Source organism: Anomaloglossus baeobatrachus, chromosome 4 (assembly GCF_048569485.1).
Source record: "Anomaloglossus baeobatrachus isolate aAnoBae1 chromosome 4, aAnoBae1.hap1, whole genome shotgun sequence".
Classification (NCBI taxonomy): Eukaryota; Metazoa; Chordata; class Amphibia; order Anura; family Aromobatidae; genus Anomaloglossus; species Anomaloglossus baeobatrachus.
The window spans coordinates 56,066,796-56,090,808 of NC_134356.1; the positions used below are offsets into that span (position 1 = coordinate 56,066,796).

At 51.9% G+C, this 24,013-nt stretch overlaps 1 protein-coding gene across 8 annotated transcripts in view; it reads right to left on the reverse strand.

Moving 5' to 3' along the window:
• The window catches only part of TCOF1 (treacle ribosome biogenesis factor 1), a 311,423-nt gene that overhangs the window by 71,331 nt on the left and 216,079 nt on the right, over positions 1–24,013 (reverse strand). For all 8 annotated transcript variants that reach the window (XM_075344358.1, XM_075344353.1, XM_075344354.1 and 5 more), the window contains 2 exons: positions 18,906–19,055; positions 5,492–5,638 (listed from right to left, as the gene is read on the reverse strand). In XM_075344358.1, the coding sequence (XP_075200473.1) occupies positions 5,492–5,638; positions 18,906–19,055 (297 nt within the window). The remainder of the gene's footprint in view (positions 1–5,491; positions 5,639–18,905; positions 19,056–24,013) is intronic.

The following is a 24,013-nucleotide window of genomic DNA, read 5'->3' on the forward strand; positions in this document are numbered from 1 at the left end:
CGGTACTCCAGCTCCGAATCCAGCAGGTTCAAATGGGTCTGTGGATGGAGCCCGGCGTCAGAGCTTTGAGGCCGGCAGGATCCCACTTCCACAGAGCCCCTCAGGGGGATGTGGAAGGAAAACAGCATGTGGGCTCCAGCCTCCGTACCAGCAATAGGTACCTCAACCTTACAACACCATCCAGGGGTGAGAAGGGAGCATGCTGGGGACACTATATGTGTCCTCTTTTCTTCCATCCGAAATAGTCAGCAGCTACTGCTGACTAAAATCTGTGGAGCTATGCGTGGATGTCTGACCTCCTTCGCACACAAAGCTAAAACTGGAGAACCCGTGATACCACGGGGGGGGTATAGCCAGAGGGGGAGGGGCCTTGCACTTTTGATGTAGTGCTTTGTGTGGCCTCCAGAGGGCAGTAGCTATACCCAATCGTCTGGGTCTCCCAATAGAGCGCTGAAGAAAGAGAGACGTTCCTGTCGAGGGACGTCGGCTTCCTGTCCCATTTGCGAAGGATGTCCCATTGAAGAGGACGCAGGTGAAACTGCGCGAAAGGGACTGCCTCCATTGCTGCCACCATCTTCCCCAGGAAGTGCATGAGGCGCCTCAAGGGGTGTGCCTGACCTTGAAGGAGAGATTGTACCCCCTTCTGTAGCGACCGCTGCTTGATCAGCGGAAGCTTCACTATCGCTGAGAGGGTATGAAACTCCATGCCAAGATATGTCAGCGATTGGGCCGGTGTCAGATTTGACTTTGGAAAATTGATGATCCACCCGAAACTCTGGAGAGTCTCCAGAGTAGCGTCGAGGCTGTGTTGGCATGCCTCTTGAGAGGGTGCCTTGATCAGGAGATCGTCCAAGTAAGGGATCACCGAGTGACCCTGAGAGTGGAGGACCGCAACTACAGTAGCCATAACCTTGGTGAAAACCCGTGGGGCTGTTGCCAGGCCGAACGGCAGTGCCACGAACTGCAGGTGTTCGTCTCCTATGGCGAAGCGCAAGAAGCGCTGGTGCTCTGGAGCAATCGGTACGTGGAGATAAGCATCTTTGATATCGATCGATGCAAGGAAATCTCCTTGGGACATTGAGGCGATGACGGAGCGGAGGGATTCCATCCGGAACCGCCTGGTCTTTACGTGTTTGTTGAGCAGTTTCAGGTCCAGGACAGGACGGAAAGACCCGTCCTTCTTTGGGACCACAAACAGGTTGGAGTAAAAACCGTGACCCTGTTGCTGAAGAGGAACAGGGACCACCACTCCTTCTGCCTTCAGAGTGCCCAGCGCCTGCAGAAGAGCCTCGGCTCGCTCGGGAGGCGGGGATGACCTGAAGAATCGAGTCGGGGGACGAGAGGTGAACTCTATCTTGTAACCGTGAGACAGAATGTCTCTCACCCAGCGGTCTTTTACCCGTGGCAGCCAGGTGTCGCAAAAGCGGGAGAGCCTGCCACCGACCGAGGATGCAGATTGCGGAGGCCGAAAGTCATGAGGAAGCCGCTTTGGTAGCGGCACTTCCGGTGGTCTTTTTAGGACGTGACTTAGACCGCCATGAATCAGAGTTCCTTTGATCTTTCTGAGGCCTTTTGGACGAGGGGAATTGGGACCTGCCCGCGCCCCGAAAGGACCGAAACCTCGACTGCCCCCTCCTCTGTTGGGGTATGTTCGGTTTGGGCTGGGGTAAGGATGTATCCTTTCCCTTGGATTGTTTGATGATTTCATCCCAACGCTCGCCAAACAATCGGTCGCCAGAAATTGGCAAACTAGTTAAGCGCTTTTTGGAAGCAGAATCTGCCTTCCATTCCCGTAGCCACAAGGCCCTGCGGAGTACCACCGAATTGGCGGATGCAACCGCCGTACGGCTCGCAGAGTCCAGGACAGCATTAATAGCGTAAGACGCCATTGCCGACGTCTGAGCGGTAATGGACGCCACCTGCGGCGCGGAAGTGCGTGTGGCTGCGTCGATTTGCGCTTGACCTGCTGATATAGCTTGTAGCGCCCATACGGCTGCGAATGCTGGGGCAAAAGAAGCGCCGATAGCTTCATAGATGGATTTCAACCAGAGCTCCATCTGCCTGTCAGTGGCATCTTTGAGTGAAGCCCCATCTTCCACTGCAAGTATGGATCTAGCCGCCAGTCTGGAGATTGGAGGATCCACCTTGGGACACTGAGTCCAACCTTTGACCACGTCAGGGGGAAAGGGATAACGTGTATCCTTAAGGCGCTTAGAAAAACGCTTATCTGGACAATCATGGTGATTCTGGACTGCCTCTCTGAAATCAGAGTGGTCCAGAAACATACTCTGTGTACGCTTGGGAAACCTGAAACGGAATTTCTCCTGCTGAGAAGCTGACTCCTCCACCGGAGGAGCTGAGGGAGAAATATCCAACATTCGATTGATGGACGCAATAAGATCGTTCACTATGGCGTCCCCGTCCGGAGTATCAAGATTGAGAGCGGCCTCAGGATCAGAATCCTGATCAGCTGTCTCCGCGTCATCAACCAGAGATTCCCCCCGCTGAGACCCTGAACAATATGATGATGTCGAGGGAATTTCCAAGCGAGCTCGCTTAATCGGTCTGGGGCTGGGGTCCGTGTCAGAGCCCCCAGCCTGGGATCTATGAGATACCCCGGGGGGACATTGTTGGTCCAACTGAGGGGGGCCAGGGAACAATGATTCAACAGAGTCCCTGTGCTGAGATACCGGTCTGGACTGCAAGGCTTCTAGTATCTTAGCCATAGTTTCAGAGAGTTTATCCGTAAAGACTGCAAACTCCGTCCCTGTCACCTGGAGAGTGTCAGCAGGTGGCTCCCCCTGGGCCCCTCTTCGCAGAGGCTCCGGCTGAGCAAGTGCAGTAGGGCCGAGCAGTCGTACATGCGGCGCAGGCAGCATTGTAAGCCTGTGTTTTGGCACCCCTGCCTTTTGTGGGCGCCATGCTATTGTCTTCCCTGAGCAACACAATAGGGTATATAGCCAGAAAACAACTGTGCACTATACAGTGTAAAGTATATACCATAAACATATAATTACACTTCTGCACAATGGGGATAGCACCACAGGTGCTGCTTACCACCCGCTTAAAGCGGTTGTGAGGCCACTAGAATCCCTGCCTGGGTCTCCCAGAATTTGTCCCCCTCTGCAGCGTCCGAGGAGCTGACAGGAATGGCTGCCGGCGTCCTGAGGAGAGGGGGGAGCCGTGGGCGTGACCCAGAAAGTGCGGGAACTGGTGCCCCACAGTGCACAGTGAGGGGGGTGGAGTATGCAAAGCATTCTCCAGCCCTCATTGCTGCTCGTCTGTACAGCGTCCCGCCCTTCCCCTGCTTGTCAGGGCTGTGGGCGGGAGGAAGAAAGACTAGGCCGCAAAAGCCTACAAGTCCCCGGCGCGCCTCAGTGCTAAACATGGCGGCGGCGGTCAGCGCGGTAGTCCCCCTACATAAACACACTCAGCGACGCTGAGTGTGTAATGGCACATTTAACCCGGTCAGCGCCGCGGTCCCCGGTGCACTAGCACACCCAGCAATGCTGGAGTGTTGCTGTGCTCGGTCCCCACGGGGACACAGAGTAGCAGGGCCATGTCCCTGAACGATACCCGGCTCCTATCCAGCAGGCTCCCAGGAGTTGTGGATGAAGCACGGTCTCAGTGCCTGGAGACCGATAGGATCCCACTTCACCCAGAGCCCTAAGGGGGATGGGGAAGGAAAACAGCATGTGGGCTCCAGCCTCCGTACCCGCAATAGATACCTCAACCTTAACAACACCGCCGACAAGAGTGGGGTGAGATGGGAGCATGCTGGGGGCCCTATATGGGCCCACTTTTCTTCCATCCGACATAGTCAGCAGCTGCTGCTGACCAATCTATGGAGCTGTGCGTGCATGTCTGCCTCCTTCGCACAAAGCATAAAAACTGAGGAGCCCGTGGGAGCACGGGGGGTGTATAGGCAGAAGGGGAGGGGCTTTACACTTTTAGTGTAATACTTTGTGCGGCCTCCGGAGGCATAGCCTATACACCCATTTGTCTGGGTCTCCCAATGGAGCGACAAAAAAAATAGAATAAAAATAAACTAAGACACAAAAACACTGCAATCCTGGATAAAGGCATAAAGGACTCCAGATCTTCAGGAGATGAGGCAGCTTTAGTAGGATGGATCATGAGCTGCGGACATGTTTATTGAGCTGCAGAACTTTCATCCCATTTTTACTCATTTTAATGTTTTTAATGTTATACTCAGAATAGGAAGAAAATTAATAATAAAAATGGTCCTTACGAAAAGGTACGACATTTTCACTTAGGATTTCCTGATACTTCGCTACAAGACATCAGAGAACAACACCATGCTTCACCGCAGGCACAAGAGAGCCACCGGCATGCTTCACCGCAGGCATAGCCACCAGCATGCTTCACTGCAGGCATCAGAGCCACCAGCACGCTTCACCGCAGGCAGCAGTGAGCCACCCGCACACTTCTCCGCAGGCAGCAGAGAGCCCCCAGCACGCTTCACCAAAGGCAGCAGTGGCCCCCAGTATGCTTCACCGAAGGCAGCAGTGAGCCCCCAGCACGCTTCACCGAAGGCAGCATTCAAGGCCCAGAACGCTTCAAGACAGGCACCATTGAGCCCCCAGCACGCTTCACTGCAGGCATCAGAGCCACCAGCACGCTTCACTGCAGGCACCTGAGAGCCACCAGCACGCTTCGCTGCAGGCATCAGAGCCACCAGCACGCTTCACTGCAGGCATCAGAGTCACCAGCACGCTTCACTGCAGGCATCAGAGCCACCAGCACGCTTCACTGCAGGCATCAGAGCCACCAGCACGCTTCACCGCAGGCATCAGAGCCACCAGCACGCTTCACTGCAGGCATCAGAGCCACCAGCACGCTTCACTGAAAGGCATCAGAGCCACCAGCACGCTTCACTGCAGGCACCAGAGAGCCACCAGCATGCTGCACCGCAGGCATCAGAGCCACCAGCACGCTTCACTGCAGGCACCAGAGAGCCAACAGCATGCTGCACCGAAGGCAAGATGGACTCCCAGCACGCTTCACCGCAAGCACCATCGAGCCCCCAAGCGCGCTTCACTGCAGGCATCAGAACCACCAGTGCCGGCTGAGCATTTCTGGCTGCCTGTGCCAAGAACAGCTGATTGGCGGGGAGGTGCAGGGGTCGGAGCTGGGCCGATAGGTCATTAATGACCTATCGATAGGCCATCAATGTAAAAGTAGTGGACAACCCCTTTAAGCCCGATTTCAAGATAACATTAGTATTGCACTACAAAATCATCTGACAGATTCCCTCTAAGTGAGCAGAACACAAGACAATCACCTTGTGCAGCCATCTTTGTTATCTGTTGACTCCCGAGGGATGGCTAACATGGGCTCTGACCGAATAGGTCTTATCCAAGTCTCCTTGATGATGCCAGGGTATACTAGTCACGCTTGCGCCCATTTATCTACAGTCTAGATAAAGTCACCAAAATGTGCATAGGCCACTTTACTAGCCCTTACTTACCCGACTTTTGGCTTTTACAGGCTCATCGGAATCATCTTCGCTTTCTTCTGAGCTGCTTTCTTCGTCTGGTTGTGCAGCTGTAAAAACGACTGGTTTTCCCTTGGCACCAAGTGCCGGCGTTCTCTGTTGTGGGGCGGTGGCAGCAATCTATCGGAGGGAGACACATATTAAGGTATTGATTAAGGTGAAAAATATCTGATGTTACATTGGAGAGATTTAACTCGTGAATTATGGCACTGTGGAGGTCACCTGAGCTGTAGTATGTTTGTTTAAACGTAATAAGAATATCTGTGTATATAACTAAATCAAAATCTAGATGTAGATGCAAAATTATCTGTCTGTCTATGTAGCAATTGCACAGATCTATAGTATAATTCAAAGTTGTATAATCATGAAGGAGTTAACTAAAGATGATGAAGCCAGGATGTGAAGCTACAAAGTCTTATCAGTAATGTTCACACAAAAGGAATGTACGGGAGGGCAGGAGTGATGTGAGAAATTGGGGAGTGAACGCACTCCTTCGTTAGTTTCAAGGTTATTTATGCTTACTTACTGTATAATTGGATCTATCGTATTATACGAGTCAGTTGGTGATGCTGGCTGAAAAGAGAGCATGTCTGTGTTCTTTGTCTTATATACATGGATTGATATATATCGGCACTGGTATACAGCATTAATGGGGCACCGTCTCTGGATCCTAAACGAAGACTCCATTAGCAGTCTTGACCCAAAATTCCTCCCTTGACAGTTTGGCGCACCCAACGTGGAGCTCCTTCAAGGACGCAATACCGACCTGCAAATACCGATCGTTTGGATGTCACGGACTGAGACCTCCCTCCGCTCCAACCAGGCTGATCACCTCCGACCCCACGGGTAAGTGTTACATACTGTGTATTCACTACCGTTGTGGTTGGTTTTGGAGAGGAGGGAGTGACGGGCTGTGTGTCCATATCGGTGTTAAAAGGTACCTGATTGTGACTCAGGGGTGTTGCCCGCTGGAGCTTAGAGCACGATCCCAGCCCTGAGGTGTGGATCGAGTGTCACAAGGGATCCAGAGGACGGTTGTTAGGGCAGGAAAGATGGTGGTGGCTGGATATAGCTAGTTAGACTGACCCGGTCTGTAATTAAAGACGCGGGGGGGTTCCCGAGACCGAAGATAGTGAGTTAGGACGTTTAAATATTGGTACAGCTGACCAAGTCCGGAGGCCGGGACTTGTTTGTATGTGCATATGCATTCTTGTACGACCTCCTCCGTGACACGGAAGATTTTCACGTGACCGAAGATAGTGAGTTAGGACAATAAAAAATATTGGTGCAGCTGATCAAGTCCGGAGGGAATACATTTTGTACCCCTCCTCCGTGACGCGGGATACCCTTATTACTATATAGCTGAGGAGTTGCCAGCTAGTATAGAGGTGTAGCCTTAGGTGCCGGCCGGACTCTAACGTACACCGCATAGTCATATTAGTGTAATCCAGACACCACCAACATAGCAAAAATGTTCAGACAGAGGAGACAGAAAGTTGAGAGGCCTGAAGGTTCACAGAATGTGTTAGAGCTAGTTGCAGAGAGAGAAGGGAAGAAAGCTGTATGTCGTGCCTTGGAGATTTTTAAAAATGTTAGAATTACCAAAAGGAGGTAGCGTTACAACTGTCACTATGGGCAACAGCATTGAAAGCAAAAAAGGGCAAGGTAAAAGACAGGAGATTGTTGAATGATGCAGAATTGTTTGGCAGAATATCGCAGGCATTGCTATCAGAAAGATATATTGAAGTCAAAGAAGAGGATGAGCGAGGAGATGTTGTGTTTTTCTATATGTTACCCGAGTCTGAGGACAGATCTGAGGGTCCTCCGGCAGGTTGTTTTGTTGCTGCCCCACAACCTGATCCCCATTCTACTCCCCGTCCCGGAGATATTCACAGATGCTGCAGTCACTAGACAGCATCCCTTAACCCTTTCCACACCCATACCCATTTTCCCTCCCATACCTGCAATGCCGTCTCTCCCCTCACCGGCCAGTCTGCCGTCACACTCCCCAATTACCAATCCCCTCCCCTTGGATCCCCCTTTTTCCCTTAGGACACATAGTGAGTTTTACCCCGAACCTGACGAGGAACAGCCCTCATTTAAATATGTCCCTTTCAACCCTACCCAGTCAGCGGCATTAATCCCCTGCCTGCCAGATCCCAGCATTAACCCTATGCGATTTTATAGGAAGATGCTACAGGTCCATCAGTTATACTCAGCTGCCCGGAAGGACCTTGTTAATCTCACCAAAGTAAAAGCAGGAGACAGTTTTTGGCCCTTAATGGAGCCCCATCTCACAATGCCCCCAGGCACTGATGACACCATTTTCTAAAGTGGACAACAGTATTGTGCCGCTTTAAAAAGATGTGCTCAAGATCAATTGGTATATACAAATGTGCCGGTGCAGCCCCCGCCACAGCCCATGCCCCAACAAAGTCCAAACCCCGTATACGTAGCTCCCAATCAACAAAGCCAGCAACAGAATTGTTGGCGTTGTGGTCAGCCCGGTCACTATCAAAGAAAGTGTCACACCCCCAAATCTCAGTGTTTGGCCAGGTACCCTCAAAACCGTAACCAAAACTTGCAACACATAAATTTACAATAAAGGTGTTCCCTGTAGATTCAGTAATGATCTACCTGAAGCCAGGTGTGCCTTTTCCCAGAGTATCATAGTATCCCTTTAAATCAGTCCCAGGAGATTTTCCAAGATACTGCCCACAGTCCGGCTGCACCCAGGAGTCTGCCCCAACCTTCCCTAGTGACACAGGGGGGAGCCCCGGACTGCTTGCTTTCTCCATCGTTTCATTGGGGGACACAGGACCATGGGTTATGCTGCTGTCACTAGGAGGCTGACACTAAGTAAACAGAAAAAGTTAGCTCCTCCCCAGCAGTATAACCCCTGAGCCAGAGGCGGGCTCAATCAGTTTTTAGCTTAGTGTCGTAGGAGGCTGATGTGGGCTGTCTCGGCCCCCCTCAGCCATTTGCTTTTTTATTGCGCTTTTTTCTCTTATATCGGCGCCGCTCATCGCTCTTATACCTGTCTTTTTTCTCTATGCAGGTATTCCCTTCACTCTTCCATCCGCAGCCCTGTCGGTACCACTCCACAGGGTCGCAGGAGTTTTGAGATTTTGGGCCCTCTCCCCCGTCCGCCCCCGCTGGTACCACTCCCGGGGGTGTTCGTGTGGGCAGGTTGTCGTGGGCACCCCTGATTCGCCCTGCGGTATCACCCCAATGGGCCTACAGGGACATTCAGCAGGGATGGATCCTTTGCAGCGTGCTGTGATCTGACGGGCCCTCACCGCTGCTTTCTGCTGCTGGGGGCTCCTTCCCCCATCATGAGGTCCACTTCCCTGCCTTCTACACGTTCTCTCCCGGAGTCTATAGTCTCCCAGGGCGAGGGCACCGTTCACAGGCAGGGGCAGGGTGCCCTGCCTGCACCGCCTCCGTCGCTGGGCCTCCGCCGCCGAGTTCAGGTAGGACCGTTTTCCCCTACCCTCCTCCTCGGCCCGCTCCAAAATTTACTCCCCGGCGTCCCCATCAGCGCGCCGAGGTTCCTCGCCGCCGCCGCCGCCTGCGGTCGGGTCCGCCGGCGCTGCCTCTCCCCGCGACGGCACCTCTGCTTCGGCCACTGTCCTCGGCGTACCCAGGCCGCCTCCGCACAGCGTGCCGAGGATCCTCGCCGCTACCTGCGGTCGGGTCCCCCGGAGCTACCTTGCCCGCGACGGTACCTCTGCTCCAGCCCGGTCCTCGGCGTCCCCAGGCCACCTCCCGCACAGCGCGCCAAGGATCCTCTCCGCCGCCGCCTGCGGCCGGGTCCGCCGGCGCTGCCTCTGCCGCCCCGGCACCTTCAAAATTTAGCCCCCGGCTTCGGCCCTGTCCTCGGTGTCCCCAGCCCCGCCTCCCGCACAGCGTTATTGGCCGCCGGCCTCTCCGTTCCCGCCCTCCGCCCTGCTCCAGGCATCACTGGGGGGTGGGGGATATTTTTTCCCGCTCACACAGCGTCCCATTTTTTAAAAAAAAAAAAAAAAAAAGTAAAAGGGAGTTTATACCAGACTCCTAGTCTGGGCTTACTGAGGCCGCAGCAACACTTTCTTAGGGGAAAATTAGAACACACTCTTCTTTATTTTGTATTTTGGTCAATTTTCATTAAAGTTTTCCGTACATGAGTTTTTTATACCTTAACTCTTGCAGTACTTTCGGGCACTTCGTTGGCTTCACCTTTTGTATATCGCGCTCCCAGCTCGAGATTTTAGTTTTTAGTCCCCTGGACGGGTTAATGCCCTGTCTCAGGCCATAAATCCCCTCGCCGTCATCCCTCGGCTTCGCGCGCACGCGCTGCGTCCCCGGCCAATTCTCTGTTATTCCATCCATAGGTCTAGCGCAATCCGCCCAGGGTCTTGAGTCCCGTTCCAGGGACCTTTACCTATGCTAGAAGCGGACCCGCCAGGTCTCGTCTTTTGTGGCCCCCCTGTGTTTCCACCTTATTCCCCAGGTCCAGACTGCCCTTCCTCCGGCAGTCTCCCGACCTCTCGGGTGATGGCCCAGGCCTTCCACCTCTGTTGGACTTCAAGCAGGACCTGGATGTTTTGCCACATGACGAAAAGCCTGCCGGAATTGGTGAGTCAGGCCGTAAGGCTACGGACAGCCCTCTTATCTCCGTGCACGCAGGTCCCCCTTAAGTCATTTGGAGCGGACCCGTGATGTGCTCAGACGACATCCAGAGCTCGCTGAGTTACCGCGTGCTCACAGTCAACTATCAGACACGACGTTTACCAGCGGTAAGTCTTGTCATCGTCATTATTCCCTTCTCCAAAAGGGGTCCCGGAGAGAATGGGCATGCCACACTGGAGTCGCTGGCTGATCACAGACAACAGCCAGACACGGCGTTTACCTGCGGTAAGTCGTGTTATTGTCTTTATCATTCCCCCAGAGGGCTCTGGAGAGAGGGGGGCATGCCGCCTTGCAGGAAGGACAGGAAGGTGGAGGTCCCTGCGGTTTTCAGTGGACATCCAGTTCGCCGTATGACTGCGTGATCACGTATATTCCCCGGTCGCAATTTTTACCAGCGGTAAGTCCTTTATTTGTCTTACCCCTTCTCGAAGAGGGCTCCGTGATAAAGGAGCACGCTTCCCTGTACTCGACCCGCCCGGGTTCCTCCAAGCTTCTCGTCCTTATCGCGACGCCCCGCAGGGACTCCACGGACACTCTACGCAGCGGTCCTCGCGCCACCTATGCCGACCCAACGCTGGTTATCAGCTTCAGTGAGTACCCTCTCTTCACAAATCTGGTGTCTGCCTGCCACTCGGCCTGAGCCTCTGACATCAGTGTGCCTACCGATTGAGACCTCTGACTCGGGATCAGGAACGCAGATTCGGCATCTAGGAAGTCGCTGACTTCTCTTCCCGATCTAGGAATCGCCCACTAGGAGATAGGCAAGTCCAGTTGATCCGCCAGGTTACGTCAGGATAGTGTACATCCCTCCCCAAGGCTCCATAACGGAAGGGTACATCCCTTTTTCCTACATCGGACCAGAGGTGCCAGGATCGTCCCCTCACGCTAGGTCCCAGCCGTCCACGCCGCGCCACTTCAGGGAGCCTCTATCCCTCCAACAGCTTCTCCGCCTTCCGGGGCAGTGGACCGTTCCAGTTTTTTTCTAGAAGTGCTTGCAGGGATCACTGTCCCTGCGCATCCTACTCTACAGAGCTGCTAGGCCCTCTTCTCCCAGAAGCGACCGGGAGGCCCTGAGTTCTCTTATCAAGGACCCTCCCTTGAGTTTGTAGTCCGTCATCATAACGTTTTCATTACCAAGGTAGCGGTGCTACCGGAAGGAGTCCTCCTTGACCCCGTCCCGGTCCATCGTCCATCAGGCACGGTATTCGCGCCGTTTCTAGAGTGGGTACTCCTCGCGCAGGAGTAGTTTCATTCCGGGCACAGAGTGCGCCTCCCGCGCCACTTTTTCCTTCGTTTTGTTGCTATGCGAATCCTCGGCAGTCTGTGGCGGGATAGCGACGGTGCACTTACCATTTTTCGTCCCTGACTCTCCAACGAACCACTCAAGGAGGAGACAGGAAGGTTCCGTCTTCGCGGGTGAACCGCCAATCTCCTCCTAGCGGACCGGTCTCCGCTTCCGTCCCTTGGGAAGCTTCCCCCCCTCCTCTGGGGTTTAGTGTCAACCGTCTCCAGCCTCCCGTGCTAGGGTAGGCTACCCCGACATTCCTCAGCACGGTCCCGAGGGACACCCCTAGTGTGTTGTCTTCCCTTCAACATTCCGATTTCATAGCCATCCGGTTACCCGGTTACAGTTTCCTCTCTGAGTCGGGGTTGCCCAGTCAGGTTCCAATCGGTCCATTCCACAACGGTGACGTGCATCATCCACCAGGATGACGCAGAGAGCGTCACGGCAAGGAAGAGGCCAAGAAGATTTTGCTCTGGGACGGGGCCCTTCACTCGCTAATCGCGGCAGCACATCCCTAGCGTGGACGTTTGGACGACCGATTTTCTCGGTAGGATGGACCCCGCTTAGGTAGAGGGCTCCTCAATAGGAAAGTCACCAGCCAGACCTCTGATGAAGGAAGACCTCCACTCGTGGACCTTTTGAGCTCCCGATCCAACTTTCAAGTCATTGGTGCTTCAAGGGTGCCACCTGCTCTGGACTAGATGACGACGCCCTCGACTGGTCGTGTAGCCTGGTCAGACTCTCGCGCATCTTCCCGCGGCTTCCCATGACCTCGAGGGTTCTCAAGATGGATCAAGGCAGACGATAGCTCGAGGGTGGCACAGGCGAGAATAGTTCGCATAAATTACTCATCTCCTCGCAGATGCGCCGTGGCTTCTTCCAGACCGCCACATTCTTCCGTGTCGGGGCCCCTCTACTTCTACTAGGACTCAGAAGCCCCAAGTTCAACGGCCTCACCTGTGGTTCCCGGGTGCTGGCTCGGTCAGGTCTGGGACACAATGATGGCAGACAATGAGGAGGGCCGGGAATCCAGTCTCCTCGAGGTTTTGTTTCCACTCGGAAAGACCTCCCCCGGTGGTGTGAGGACCGCATCTTCGGAGCCCGTTCACTTCCCGTCCTTCATTCATGGCTTTCGCTCAGAGAAACGCCCATCGGGCTCGGCGCTTTCATAGTTCACTGGAAATGTGAGTCCCTAATCCAGTGATGGGTTTCCTCAAGGCTCCCCTTTTCCCTGCTCCCTCCTGATTTGAGAGGTGGGCTCTTCGTGGCCATCCGGTGGTTACGGACGGCATCGGGGCGGACAGCCCTCTTGTAGTCTTTTCCACCACTTTTCCGGCTCCGCCAGCAGGATAAGGGGGGGGCTCCAGCCAGAACCCTTCTTTTCTGTCTGGGTCACCTCGCCTTTCCTTCCAGAAGAGGACTTTAGGTCTCGGTTCTTCGGTTCTAGGCTCCCCTCTCAGCCTGAAAGGGGCATAGTTCGTTCTAGGGCTGGTACGAGCCCTCAGTCTTTCGTGTCTGCAGGACACCATTTTTCGGTTTCACCGACTGTCAGTCCATCCTTCCACCCTGGCCCAAGAAGCGTATGCCGGCGCCAAGGGCCTGAATATCACATGGATCCCTTCCTCCATATGTGAAGACTATCACATGAGGGACGGTCTTCCGCCGCGGTCTACCGAGCAAGGGGCACCCCTGAACGGTCGGACTCCAGACGTCGATCGACCAGGTCCTCTGGTCCGCCACCCGATCTAGTCGGCGTACCTTTCCTAGTTTCTACCAGGTTCTCACTCGAGCTTCAGCAGAGGCCAGTCTCGGCGTAAGGTTTGCGGGTGGCAGTGGCTCACCTGTAACACCGTAGGTGCTTGTAGGTCCGGGTCAAGCCCGGCAACGGGAAGTGACTTCCTTCCTATCTCCGGTGATGGTTTTCTTCCCACCCAGGGACTGCTTTTGGACGTCCCATGGTCCTGTGTCCCCCAATGAAACGATGGAGAAAGAAGGATTTTTGTGTACTCACCGTAAAATCTCTTTCTCTGAGTCTTCATTGGGGGACACAGCACCCACCCTGCTTGTGTTTATTGTTATGTTTGACATGCATGTTACCCCAGTGCCCATATTCCCAGGTCACTGGTCTCACGACTGTTCGTCATAGTTTTTTTGTTACCTTGTTTTATCCAGTATTGTTTGGTTCTCCTCCTACTGCTTGTGCACTAAACTGATTGAGCCCGCCTCTGGCTCAGGGGTTATACTGCTGGGGAGGAGCTAACTTTTTCTGTTTACTTAGTGTCAGCCTCCTAGTGACAGCAGCATAACCCATGGTCCTGTGTCCCCCAATGAAGACTCAGAGAAAGAGATTTTACGGTGAGTACACAAAAATCCTTCTTTTGTTGCAGTGATTTCCAGTCCCAAGCTATCAATTTTAATGATGCTCTCGCACTCCTGCAGGGATATGTGGGAGGGTATACAGTACGCTGCTAGTTATTATAAGTTGTAAAAAAAAAAAAAAGTAGTTTCAGCAGATTTACAAAGCTGTTTCTGTCTTATGTACTAACAAGTGCTTTTTCCGGCTGGTGGAGTGGATTTTGTTTAATCCTTAGAGTTCAAAATTTCATAGAAGATTGTCAATAGTATTCTGCTGCTATTTAAATAATTAAATTAATTTTGCAGGGAAAAGTATATTTTTTAAAATATACAAATTAGGTTTTTTTTGTTTTTATGGTTATGTTTTTGTTTTCTATTATTTTTGCATACAAACTGCCAATATTGATTATTTTCCTTTTTCTTTTGTAGATACAGAATATCTATGAACCCTGTTGTAAGGTTCCAAAATTTCCCAGTAGAGTATAAGTTATATTTATTTGTTGGTTAATCATATTGTTTACTGTTATAGATCTATATATTTTGTCAAAGTAGTATATATAAAAAGGGAGGAAGTTATATTTTTCTAGCAGCAGACATATTGGATAGGCTTTAAACCAGGCTTTAAAGCTGGCCTTTCTTTTGCAACAGTTATGTCATGTTTATTGGATTATTATGAATGTAGGAATATATGTCTGTTATAGGAATGATCTAATCTATATTTCTTTTAGTTTTTGTTTTTATAGATGAAACCAGATGATGGTCGATTCTGCACTGAATATGCTACAATTTGCACAACATGAGGTAGTCTAAATTTAGGCCACTTCCTCCCCTTCTATCGGTACGAAAGGAAGTGACGTAAGTGCCTCTCTAGATGGGTGGAGCAGAGGTAGGTAAGATAGTCAAAATGTGTATGTAGGATGTAGATCTTTCCTGTTGTCAAATAAGCTAGGTACGCCAAAAAGAAAGTCTAGATCTGAGCTGATGGAATCGGATGGAGATCCCCGCACAGGTGCAGCGGACCAAGAAGCAGTGAACGGGCCTAGAGTTGAGGAGTCCTTTACCATGCATAAAGACCATGCCTCGGTGACACCGGTCACGTCAGTGACTTCTGTCACTCCTTGTGTTCTTAAATCCCTACTGGATCAAGTGAACCAATAAGGAGTGGAGTGCGAGACACAGGGAGCCGGCTGACTGAGGAAGGTCTGTGGATGAAGGGCGGTAAGCTTTCTCTGCCATGAGATCTCTTCTTAATGATGGCCCAAGTAACATGGACTAACATCTGTGAAAGTTAGATATCAGTGTGCGCTTTGGTGACGCCAGGGTTCAGTACCCAGGTAGATAAACTCACCCGGTCTTGTGGAGCACGTTTTTAAAACAATGAGGAAAAACTGTAAAGAGTCCGTAGAAACACCCTGCACCTGCTCTACCCATTCGTAGAGACTGGAAACTAATTATAGATGTTTATCATGAGCACGTTGTATGCAAGTCTGTGCGTGTTGTGTAGATTTCTTTCCAGGTCTGTTCAGAGGCTTTCCAGTGCAGAAAACGATGTCATTGCTGAAAATCCACATAATGCAAGTGGTATGTAAACAAACAAACAAACTGATAAGTTGTAAATCAATGCGTGTTGTATTTCTTTTTAGTGTGTGTTGTGTTTCTCTTTAGTAATAAACAGGTTCCAATGTAAAATGTTTTTCTTTGGTCTAGCGCAAACCATGTATAATTTTTATATGATTGACTAATTAGAGAAATAAACAAGTGTATTTTTTAATTCCAGATCCTAAATCAGAGTTAGTAGTATATGGTTTTCGGTCAGGAGACTGATTAATCCTAAAAGGACACAGAAATTTCGATAAAGCTCAACGGCAGGACAACATAGATTCACGCCCCGCATTGCAGAAGGGTCGATCCACCGAAGCTGCACTGAGCGTCCTGCTTATATTTATCCTTTACGAAAAACCTGTACAGTCCCAAACCATCATTGCCGAAACAGTTAGAAGAGAGGACTTAGAGAACCTTGAGACATGGGAAAGTCCAACTACAAAGGGTGAGGACTCGCCTAGGGGTCCTTGGTCTCAAACCGGTGAAGAAATCCCATTTCCCTCTCCACCCATGCCTCAGCGTTCAGTCAGGCAGGATTTACCAACAGATCTTTCTTCCTCTTTTCCTAAGGGAACACAGTACCCTTAGTATTTGGAAATGGCAGAAATAAGTCAAGGGGGGACTGTTGAAGGTACGAATTGAGTAACCTAAAATACTTAATTCAGCCATTTCATAGACCCAAAAATGTGGTTTGGTTAATGTAATCTAACCATTACAATTGTTTTTGTTTCCTACTAATTTCAGTAATTTTTCTTAATACAAAATGCTAGATATGGAAAATCTCATTTCAGGAAAAGATTTGGAAGAGCCTATCCCATCAGGCTGATGTCTCTCCGGCCTAGTCTGCTGAGCACTGGCAGTGACACGCGAGTTGACGTCACATCTCAAAAACCAATGGACCCAACACAACCGAAGCAGAAAGCGGCTGCTATTCAACCCATTATCCCAGAAGGTTTTTCCAAGTCTGAGCCACAAACTGTATACATGAAGCCTCATCATGTTTTATCAAGAGCAGATTATCCAGGTTCACAAAGTGGCCCTAAGTGGACTAGCACTGACTAAGCATCCTTCTTTTTGTTTTATATCCGGAAAGAAGAGCCATGGACAATTTCCAAATGTCCTTTTGTTTTTTTGTTTTTTAATTATGTGCTAATTTTTAAATAAGGTTTAGATTTAATTTTTCTTAATCAAGATAATGTGCCCTAATGAGAGTAATAACGCCAATTCTAATAGCCCTCATAAATCATAGAGTTATGTTTAATAAATACAAATAAGTATTTAAGGGGAGAGCTAAAGCCTGTAGTGTTAAATTAAACAACAATCCCATAGAAAGCCCGCATATATACCGTATTTTTCGCTTTATAAGACGCACTTTTCCTCCCCAAATTTTGGGAGGAAAATGGGGGGTGCGTCTTATAAAGCGGTAGCGGGGGGGGGGCGATCGGGCGGGTGCCTGTGGCTGCATGCAAGCGCCCGGGTACCTGTACTTGCATGCAGCGGCTGCCGGGTACCCGTGGCTGTGTACGGGCGGCAGCGGGTGCTGTGTGGGGTCGGCAGCCAGGTACCTGTGCTTGCATGCGGTGGCAGACGGGTACCCATGGCTGTGTGCGGGCGGCAGCCGGGTGCTGTGTGCGAGCGGCAGTCGGGTGCCCGTGCAGGTACTCGGCTGCCGCCCTCACACAGTCACCCATCTGCCGCCCGCACACAGCCATGGGTACCCGGCTGCCACCGCACGCAAGCACAGGTACCCGGCGGCTTGTACGCAGAGTGGGCGGGCAGCTGTGCATGCGGGGCGGGCGGCTGTGCAGCTTACCAGTTGTCCGCAGTCCCACTTTCAAATGATGGCGCCGGTGGAGCTCTTGGATGAGAGCTCCATCTGCGCACGCGCTGCTCCGGGAGTCAGCGCGTGCGCAGATGGAGCCCTTGGATGAGAGCTCCATCTGCGCATGCGTCGCTCCGGGCGCCATTACTTGAATCGGGACCGCGGACACACTCCACCACTGAGCCGTCGCCGCCGCTCCCACTACTGAGCCGCCGCCGCCGCCGCTGCCACCACTGAACCGGGACCGCGGACACACGCCACCACTGAGCAGTCCCTGCCGCTGCCACCACTGAGCAGTTGCCGCCACTCCCACCACTGAGCCGCCGCTGCCACCACTGAACCGGGACCGCGGACACACGCCACCACTGAGCAGTCCCTGCCGCTGCCACCACTGAGCAGTTGCCGCCGCCGCTGCCACCACTGCCACCACTGAATCGGGACCGCGGACACACGCCACCACTGAGCAGTCCCTGCCGCTGCCACCACTGAGCAGTTACCGCCGCTCCCACCACTGAGCCGTCGCCGCCACTCCCACCACTGAGCCGTCGCCGCCGCTGCCACCACTGAACCGGGACCGCGGACACACTCCACCACTGAGCAGTCCATGCCACCACTGAGCAGTCGCCGCCGCCGCTGCCACCACTCAACCGGGACCGCGGACACTCACTGCACCGGCCTGCTGCACGGCTCACACGCCACGGCTGCTGCCGCCACCACGGACCCCACGGATCCTGCCACCGCGCCTGCAACCACGGCACCTGCAATCACGGACCCCGCTGCCACTGACCTGCCGTGCCTGCCAGCACAACCTGTGCCTCCTGCGACCCTGCTTCACCACCACTGCTGCCCCCCTCCGGTAAGAGAACACCGGAGTATAAGACGGACCCCATTTTTCTTTTTTTTACCTTTTTTATGTCTAAGTTTGGGGTGCGTCTTATATTCCGGTGCGTCTTATAAAGCGAAAAATACGGTAGATATAGATATAATTAAAGTCCCAAGGGCAGTAGGTCACAAATAAGTCCCAAATAATAAAATATATCTAAATGGGGAAAATTTTTAATTTAAAATTAAATTAATTAAATTTAAGGTTAATAATATTCACAGATATTTTATTAAAGGGGGGACTGTGGAGGTCACCTGAGCTGTAGTATGTTTGTTTAAACGTAATAAGAATATCTGTGTATATAACTAAATCAAAATCTAGATGCAAAATTATCTGTCTGTCTATGTAGCAATTGCACAGATCTATAGTATAATTCAAAGTTGTATAATCATGAAGGAGTTAACTAAAGATGATGAAGCCAGGATGTGAAGCTACAAAGTCTTATCAGTAATGTTCACACAAAAGGAATGTACGGGAGGGCAGGAGTGATGTGAGAAATTGGGGAGTGAACGCACTCCTTCGTTAGTTTCAAGGTTATTTATGCTTACTTACTGTATAATTGGATCTATCGTATTATACGAGTCAGTTGGTGATGCTGGCTGAAAAGAGAGCATGTCTGTGTTCTTTGTCTTATATACATGGATTGATATATATCGGCACTGGTATACAGCATTAATGGGGCACCGTCTCTGGATCCTAAACGAAGACTCCATTAGCAGTCTTGACCCAAAATTCCTCCCTTGACAGCACTATGGCGCATAAGCCATACCTGCGGTTCCTCCTCCTCGGATTCGCTGGTCTCTGAGCTGTCTTGGGATGGCTTAGGCTGTGCGATCATCTTCCCGGCCACTGCGGTCCTCCCTGCTGAAGAGGGAGGCTTTGGAGAAGTTTTTTTCTGGCTTGCACTGACTTTCTGTCCCTATAAAACCCACACAATAGAAAAAAATAGGAACAGTAAGTTGAAGGCTATGGCTAACGCTAAAGCCATTTTCTAAATTAATGGTGGGGAACCTCTGGCCTGCAATGACTTTCTGCGGTTCCTGGGCACATTTCTGGGCACCGCAGTGCTTGGGGCGGAGGCCGCAATTTTGCTGGTCCTTTAAATCCCAATGCTTAATGCGAGGACGTGCACGCAGCATTCACTACTGAATGGGCATACCATAAGGTCCTCATGCTGGCCTCAAGTGGCAGCGTGCCCACGGTTTACCTTTGGGTGAGGCAAGTGCGATATGTGCTCCTGTCCCACAAAAGAGGAAGAGCAGCAGCAGCTTTACCAACCTCCCTGCTGTACATGCCTTCCGGCTGGTGCCGTTTGTGCCCCCACGGTCCTGCCCGTGCCCCCGGCCCCTCCGGCAAGGTCTGCGCCCCCGGCCCCTCCGGCAATGTCTACGGCCCCCGGCCCCTCCTGCAATGTCTACGCCCCCAGCCCCAACTGCAATGTCTACGCCCCCGGCCCCTCCTGCAATGTCTACGCCCCCTGCCCCTCCTGCAATGTCTACACCCCCTGCAATGTCTACGCCCCCTGCCCCTCCTGCAATGTCTACGCCCCCTGCCCCTCCTGCAATGTCTACGCCCCCTGCCCCTCCTGCAATGTCTACGCCCCCTGCCCCTCCTGCAATGTCTACGCCCCCAGACCCTCCTGCAATGTCTACGCCCCCAGACCCTCCTGCAATGTCTACGCCCCCAGACCCTCCTGCAATGTCTACGCCCCCAGACCCTCCTGAAATGTCTACGCCCCCAGACCCTCCTGAAATGTCTACGCCCCCAGCCTCTCCAGACCGAGGCAAACCTGGAAAAGCAGTTGTGAGGAGCAACATGATCAATATCCCCTAACATCACAGCCACAGTAAAGAAAAACAGCTCCAGCCATCACAGTATAGGTGAGTTAATTGTTTGACTAAATATAGCCGGGTAATTTTCAAGTTGATAATTTTGATAAGTTAACAATAGTTTTAAATAAAAATAATTGGAAAGTTATTAGCGTACTGTTTTCTCTTCCGATTCGGCATCCGAATCCCCAACATATGCAGGGGTTGGCGCAGACGGTTTAGATGATGGGCTGCCTATAGTCAGAGGCGGAGGTTTTACTGCAAAAAACTAGGCTAGGATGAAAGTAAGGCTATGTACGCACGCCACAACTTTGTGGTGATCACAAAGATGCACGTTTTTGGTCCCCAAAAAAAACGCACCCTCTGCATGTATTTCTTCCTGCTTTTTACTGCGTTTTTGCCTAGTGCATTTTTTTTTTTTTTTTAAGTCAAATCTATTGACTAAGAGGGCTGAAAAACGCTGGCAAAAATACAGAAAGAATTGACATGCTGCATCTTTGTAGTCACCACAAAAATGCAGCCAAAAAAAAATCTGCAACGTGTGGACAGAAAAACTGAAATCTCAGAATTTGCAGGGGTAGGAATTGCATGCAGTTTTGGGACAAAAACTGCACCCAAAAAAACCGCACAAAAACGTGGCACAAGGCCTAAGAAAGGTTTAGCTGTAATCTCTCTGATACTAAAATGCAGGAAATGTATGAGAGATATGTTATCAATGGTAAACGGACCAACTGAATTGACCCCTACTAGTTGATCGGACAGATTGGTAGTAAGTAGGAGCCTCAGAGGTTGCAAGCAAAAAGGAGCAGAGAGGCCAAACGTGGTCTCCCAAAAAAGCAGTAGCATGACATGACAAATCTCTGTCCCATCTGTGCTGTCGGAGCAATCAATTGGGGTTGCAGCAGTTGGATCTGCACCACAGGCGACATAACGTTTTTTCGGATTTTACGTAATTGAAACATATTTGAGGGGGTGGGGGGGTAGATGAAGGGAATTTTGTTTACTTACCGTAAATTCCTTTTCTTCTAGCTCCTATTGGGAGACCCAGACAATTGGGTGTATAGCTTCTGCCTCCGGAGGCCACACAAAGTATTACACTTTAAAAAGTGTAACCCCTCCCCTCTGCCTATACACCCTCCCGTGCATCACGGGCCCATCAGTTTTGGTGCCAAAGCAGGAAGGAGGAAACTTATAAATTGGTCTAAGGTAAATTCAATCCGAAGGATGTTCGGAGAACTGAAACCATGAACCAAAGAACGATTAAACATGAACAACATGTGTACACAAAAGAACAACAGCCCGAAGGGAACAGGGGCGGGTGCTGGGTCTCCCAATAGGAGCTAGAAGAAAAGGAATTTACGGTAAGTAAACAAAATTCCCTTCTTCTTTGTCGCTCCATTGGGAGACCCAGACAATTGGGACGTCCAAAAGCAGTCCCTTGGTGGGTAAAAGAATACCTCGATAAAAAGAGCCGAAAAACGACCCCCTCTTACAGGTGGGCAACCGCCGCCTGAAGGACTCGCCTACCTAGGCTGGCATCTGCCGAAGCATAGGTATGCACCTGATAGTGTTTCGTGAAAGTGTGCAGACTCGACCAGGTAGCCGCCTGACACACCTGCTGAGCCGTAGCCTGGTGCCGCAATGCCCAGGACGCACCTACGGCTCTGGTAGAATGGGCTTTCAGCCCTGAAGGAATCGGAAGCCCAGACGAACGGTAGGCTTCAAGAATCGGTTCCTTGATCCACCGAGCCAAGGTTGACTTGGAAGCCTGCGACCCCTTACGCTGGCCAGCGACAAGGACAAAGAGCGCATCAGAACGGCGCAGGGGCGCCGTGCGAGAAATGTAGAGCCTGAGTGCTCTCACGAGATCTAACAAGTGCAAATCCTTTTCACATTGGTGAACTGGATGAGGGCAAAAAGAAGGTAAGGAGATATCCTGATTGAGATGAAAAGGGGATACCACCTTAGGGAGAAATTCCGGGACCGGACGCAGAACCACCTTATCCTGGTGAAACACCAGGAAGGGGGCTTTGCATGACAGCGCTGCTAGCTCAGACACTCTCCGAAGTGATGTGACTGCCACTAGGAAGGCCACCTTCTGCGAAAGGCGTGATAGAGAGACATCCCGCATCGGCTCGAAAGGTGGTTTCTGAAGAGCCGTTAGCACCCTGTTAAGATCCCAGGGTTCTAGCGGACGCTTGTAAGGTGGGACTATGTGGCAAACCCCCTGCAGGAACGTGCGGACCTGCGGAAGCCTGGCTAGACGCTTTTGAAAAAACACGGAAAGCGCCGATACTTGTCCCTTGAGAGAGCCGAGAGACAAATCCTTGTCCATTCCGGATTGAAGGAAAGAAAGAAAAGTGGGCAAGGCAAACGGCCAGGGAGTAAAACCCTGATCAGAGAACCAGGATAAGAAGATCCTCCACGTCCTGTGGTAGATCTTGGCGGACGTTGGTTTCCTGGCCTGTCTCATAGTGGCAATGACATCTTGAGATAACCCTGAGGACGCTAGGAGCCAGGACTCAATGGCCACACAGTCAGTTTGAGGGCCGCAGAATTCAGATGGAAAAATGGCCCTTGAGACAGCAAGTCTGGTCGGTCTGGGAGTGCCCACGGTTGACCCACCGTGAGATGCCACAGATCCGGGTACCACGACCTCCTCGGCCAGTCTGGGGCGATGAGGATGGCGCGGCGGCAGTCGGACCTGATCTTGCGTAACACTTTGGGCAGCAGTGCCAGAGGAGGAAATACATAAGGCAGTCGGAACTGCGACCAATCCTGAACTAATGCGTCTGCCGCCAGAGCTCTGTGATCTTGAGACCGTGCCATGAATGCCGGGACTTTGTTGTTGTGCCGAGACGCCATTAGGTCGACGTCCGGCGTTCCCCAGCGGCAACAGATCTCTTGAAACACGTCCGGGTGAAGAGACCATTCCCCTGCGTCCATGCCCTGGCGACTGAGAAAGTCTGCTTCCCAGTTTTCTACGCCCGGGATGTGAACTGCGGAGATGGTGGAGGCTGTGGCTTCCCGCCCACAGCAGAATCCGCCGAACTTCTTGGAAGGCTTGACGACTGCGTGTGCCGCCTTGGTGGTTGATGTACGCAACCGCCGTGGCGTTGTCCGACTGAATTCGGATCTGCCTGCCCTCCAGCCACCGCTGGAACGCCTTTAGGGCTAGATACACTGCCCTTATCTCCAGAACATTGATCTGAATGGAGGACTCTGTCGGAGTCCAGGTTCCCTGAGCCCTGTGGTGGAGGAAGACCGCTCCCCACCCTGACAGACTCGCGTCAGTCGTGACGACAGCCCAGGATGGGGGCAGGAAGGATTTTCCCTTCGACAAAGAAGTGGGAAGAATCCACCACTGAAGAGAGGTTTTGGCTGCCCGAGAAAGGGAGACGTTCCTGTCTAGGGACGTCGACCTCCTGTCCCATTTGCGGAGAATGTCCCATTGAAGTGGACGCAGATGAAACTGCGCAAAGGGAACTGCCTCCATTGCTGCCACCATCTTCCCTAGGAAGTGCATGAGGCGCCTCAAGGGGTGTGACTGGGCTCGAAGGAGAGATTGCACCCCTGTCTGTAGTGAACGCTGTTTGTCCAGCGGAAGCTTCACTATCGCTGAGAGAGTATGAAACTCCATCCCGAGGTAAGTCAGCGATTGGGTCGGTGTCAATTTTGACTTTGGGAAATTGATGATCCACCCGAACCTCTGGAGAGTCTTTAGAGCAATGGTCAGGCTGTGTTGGCATGCCACCCGGGAGGGTGCCTTGACTAGAAGATCGTCTAAGTAAGGGATCACCGAGTGGCCCTGAGAGTGTAGGACCGCCACCACTGCTGCCATGACCTTGGTGAAGACCCGTGGGGCTGTCGCCAGGCCGAAAGGCAGTGCCACGAACTGAAGGTGTTCGTCTCTGATGGCGAAACGCAGGAAGCGCTGATGCTCTGGTGCAATCGGCACGTGGAGATAAGCATCCCTGATGTCGATTGATGCTAGGAAGTCTCCTTGGGACATCGAGGCGATGACAGAGCGGAGAGATTCCATCCGGAA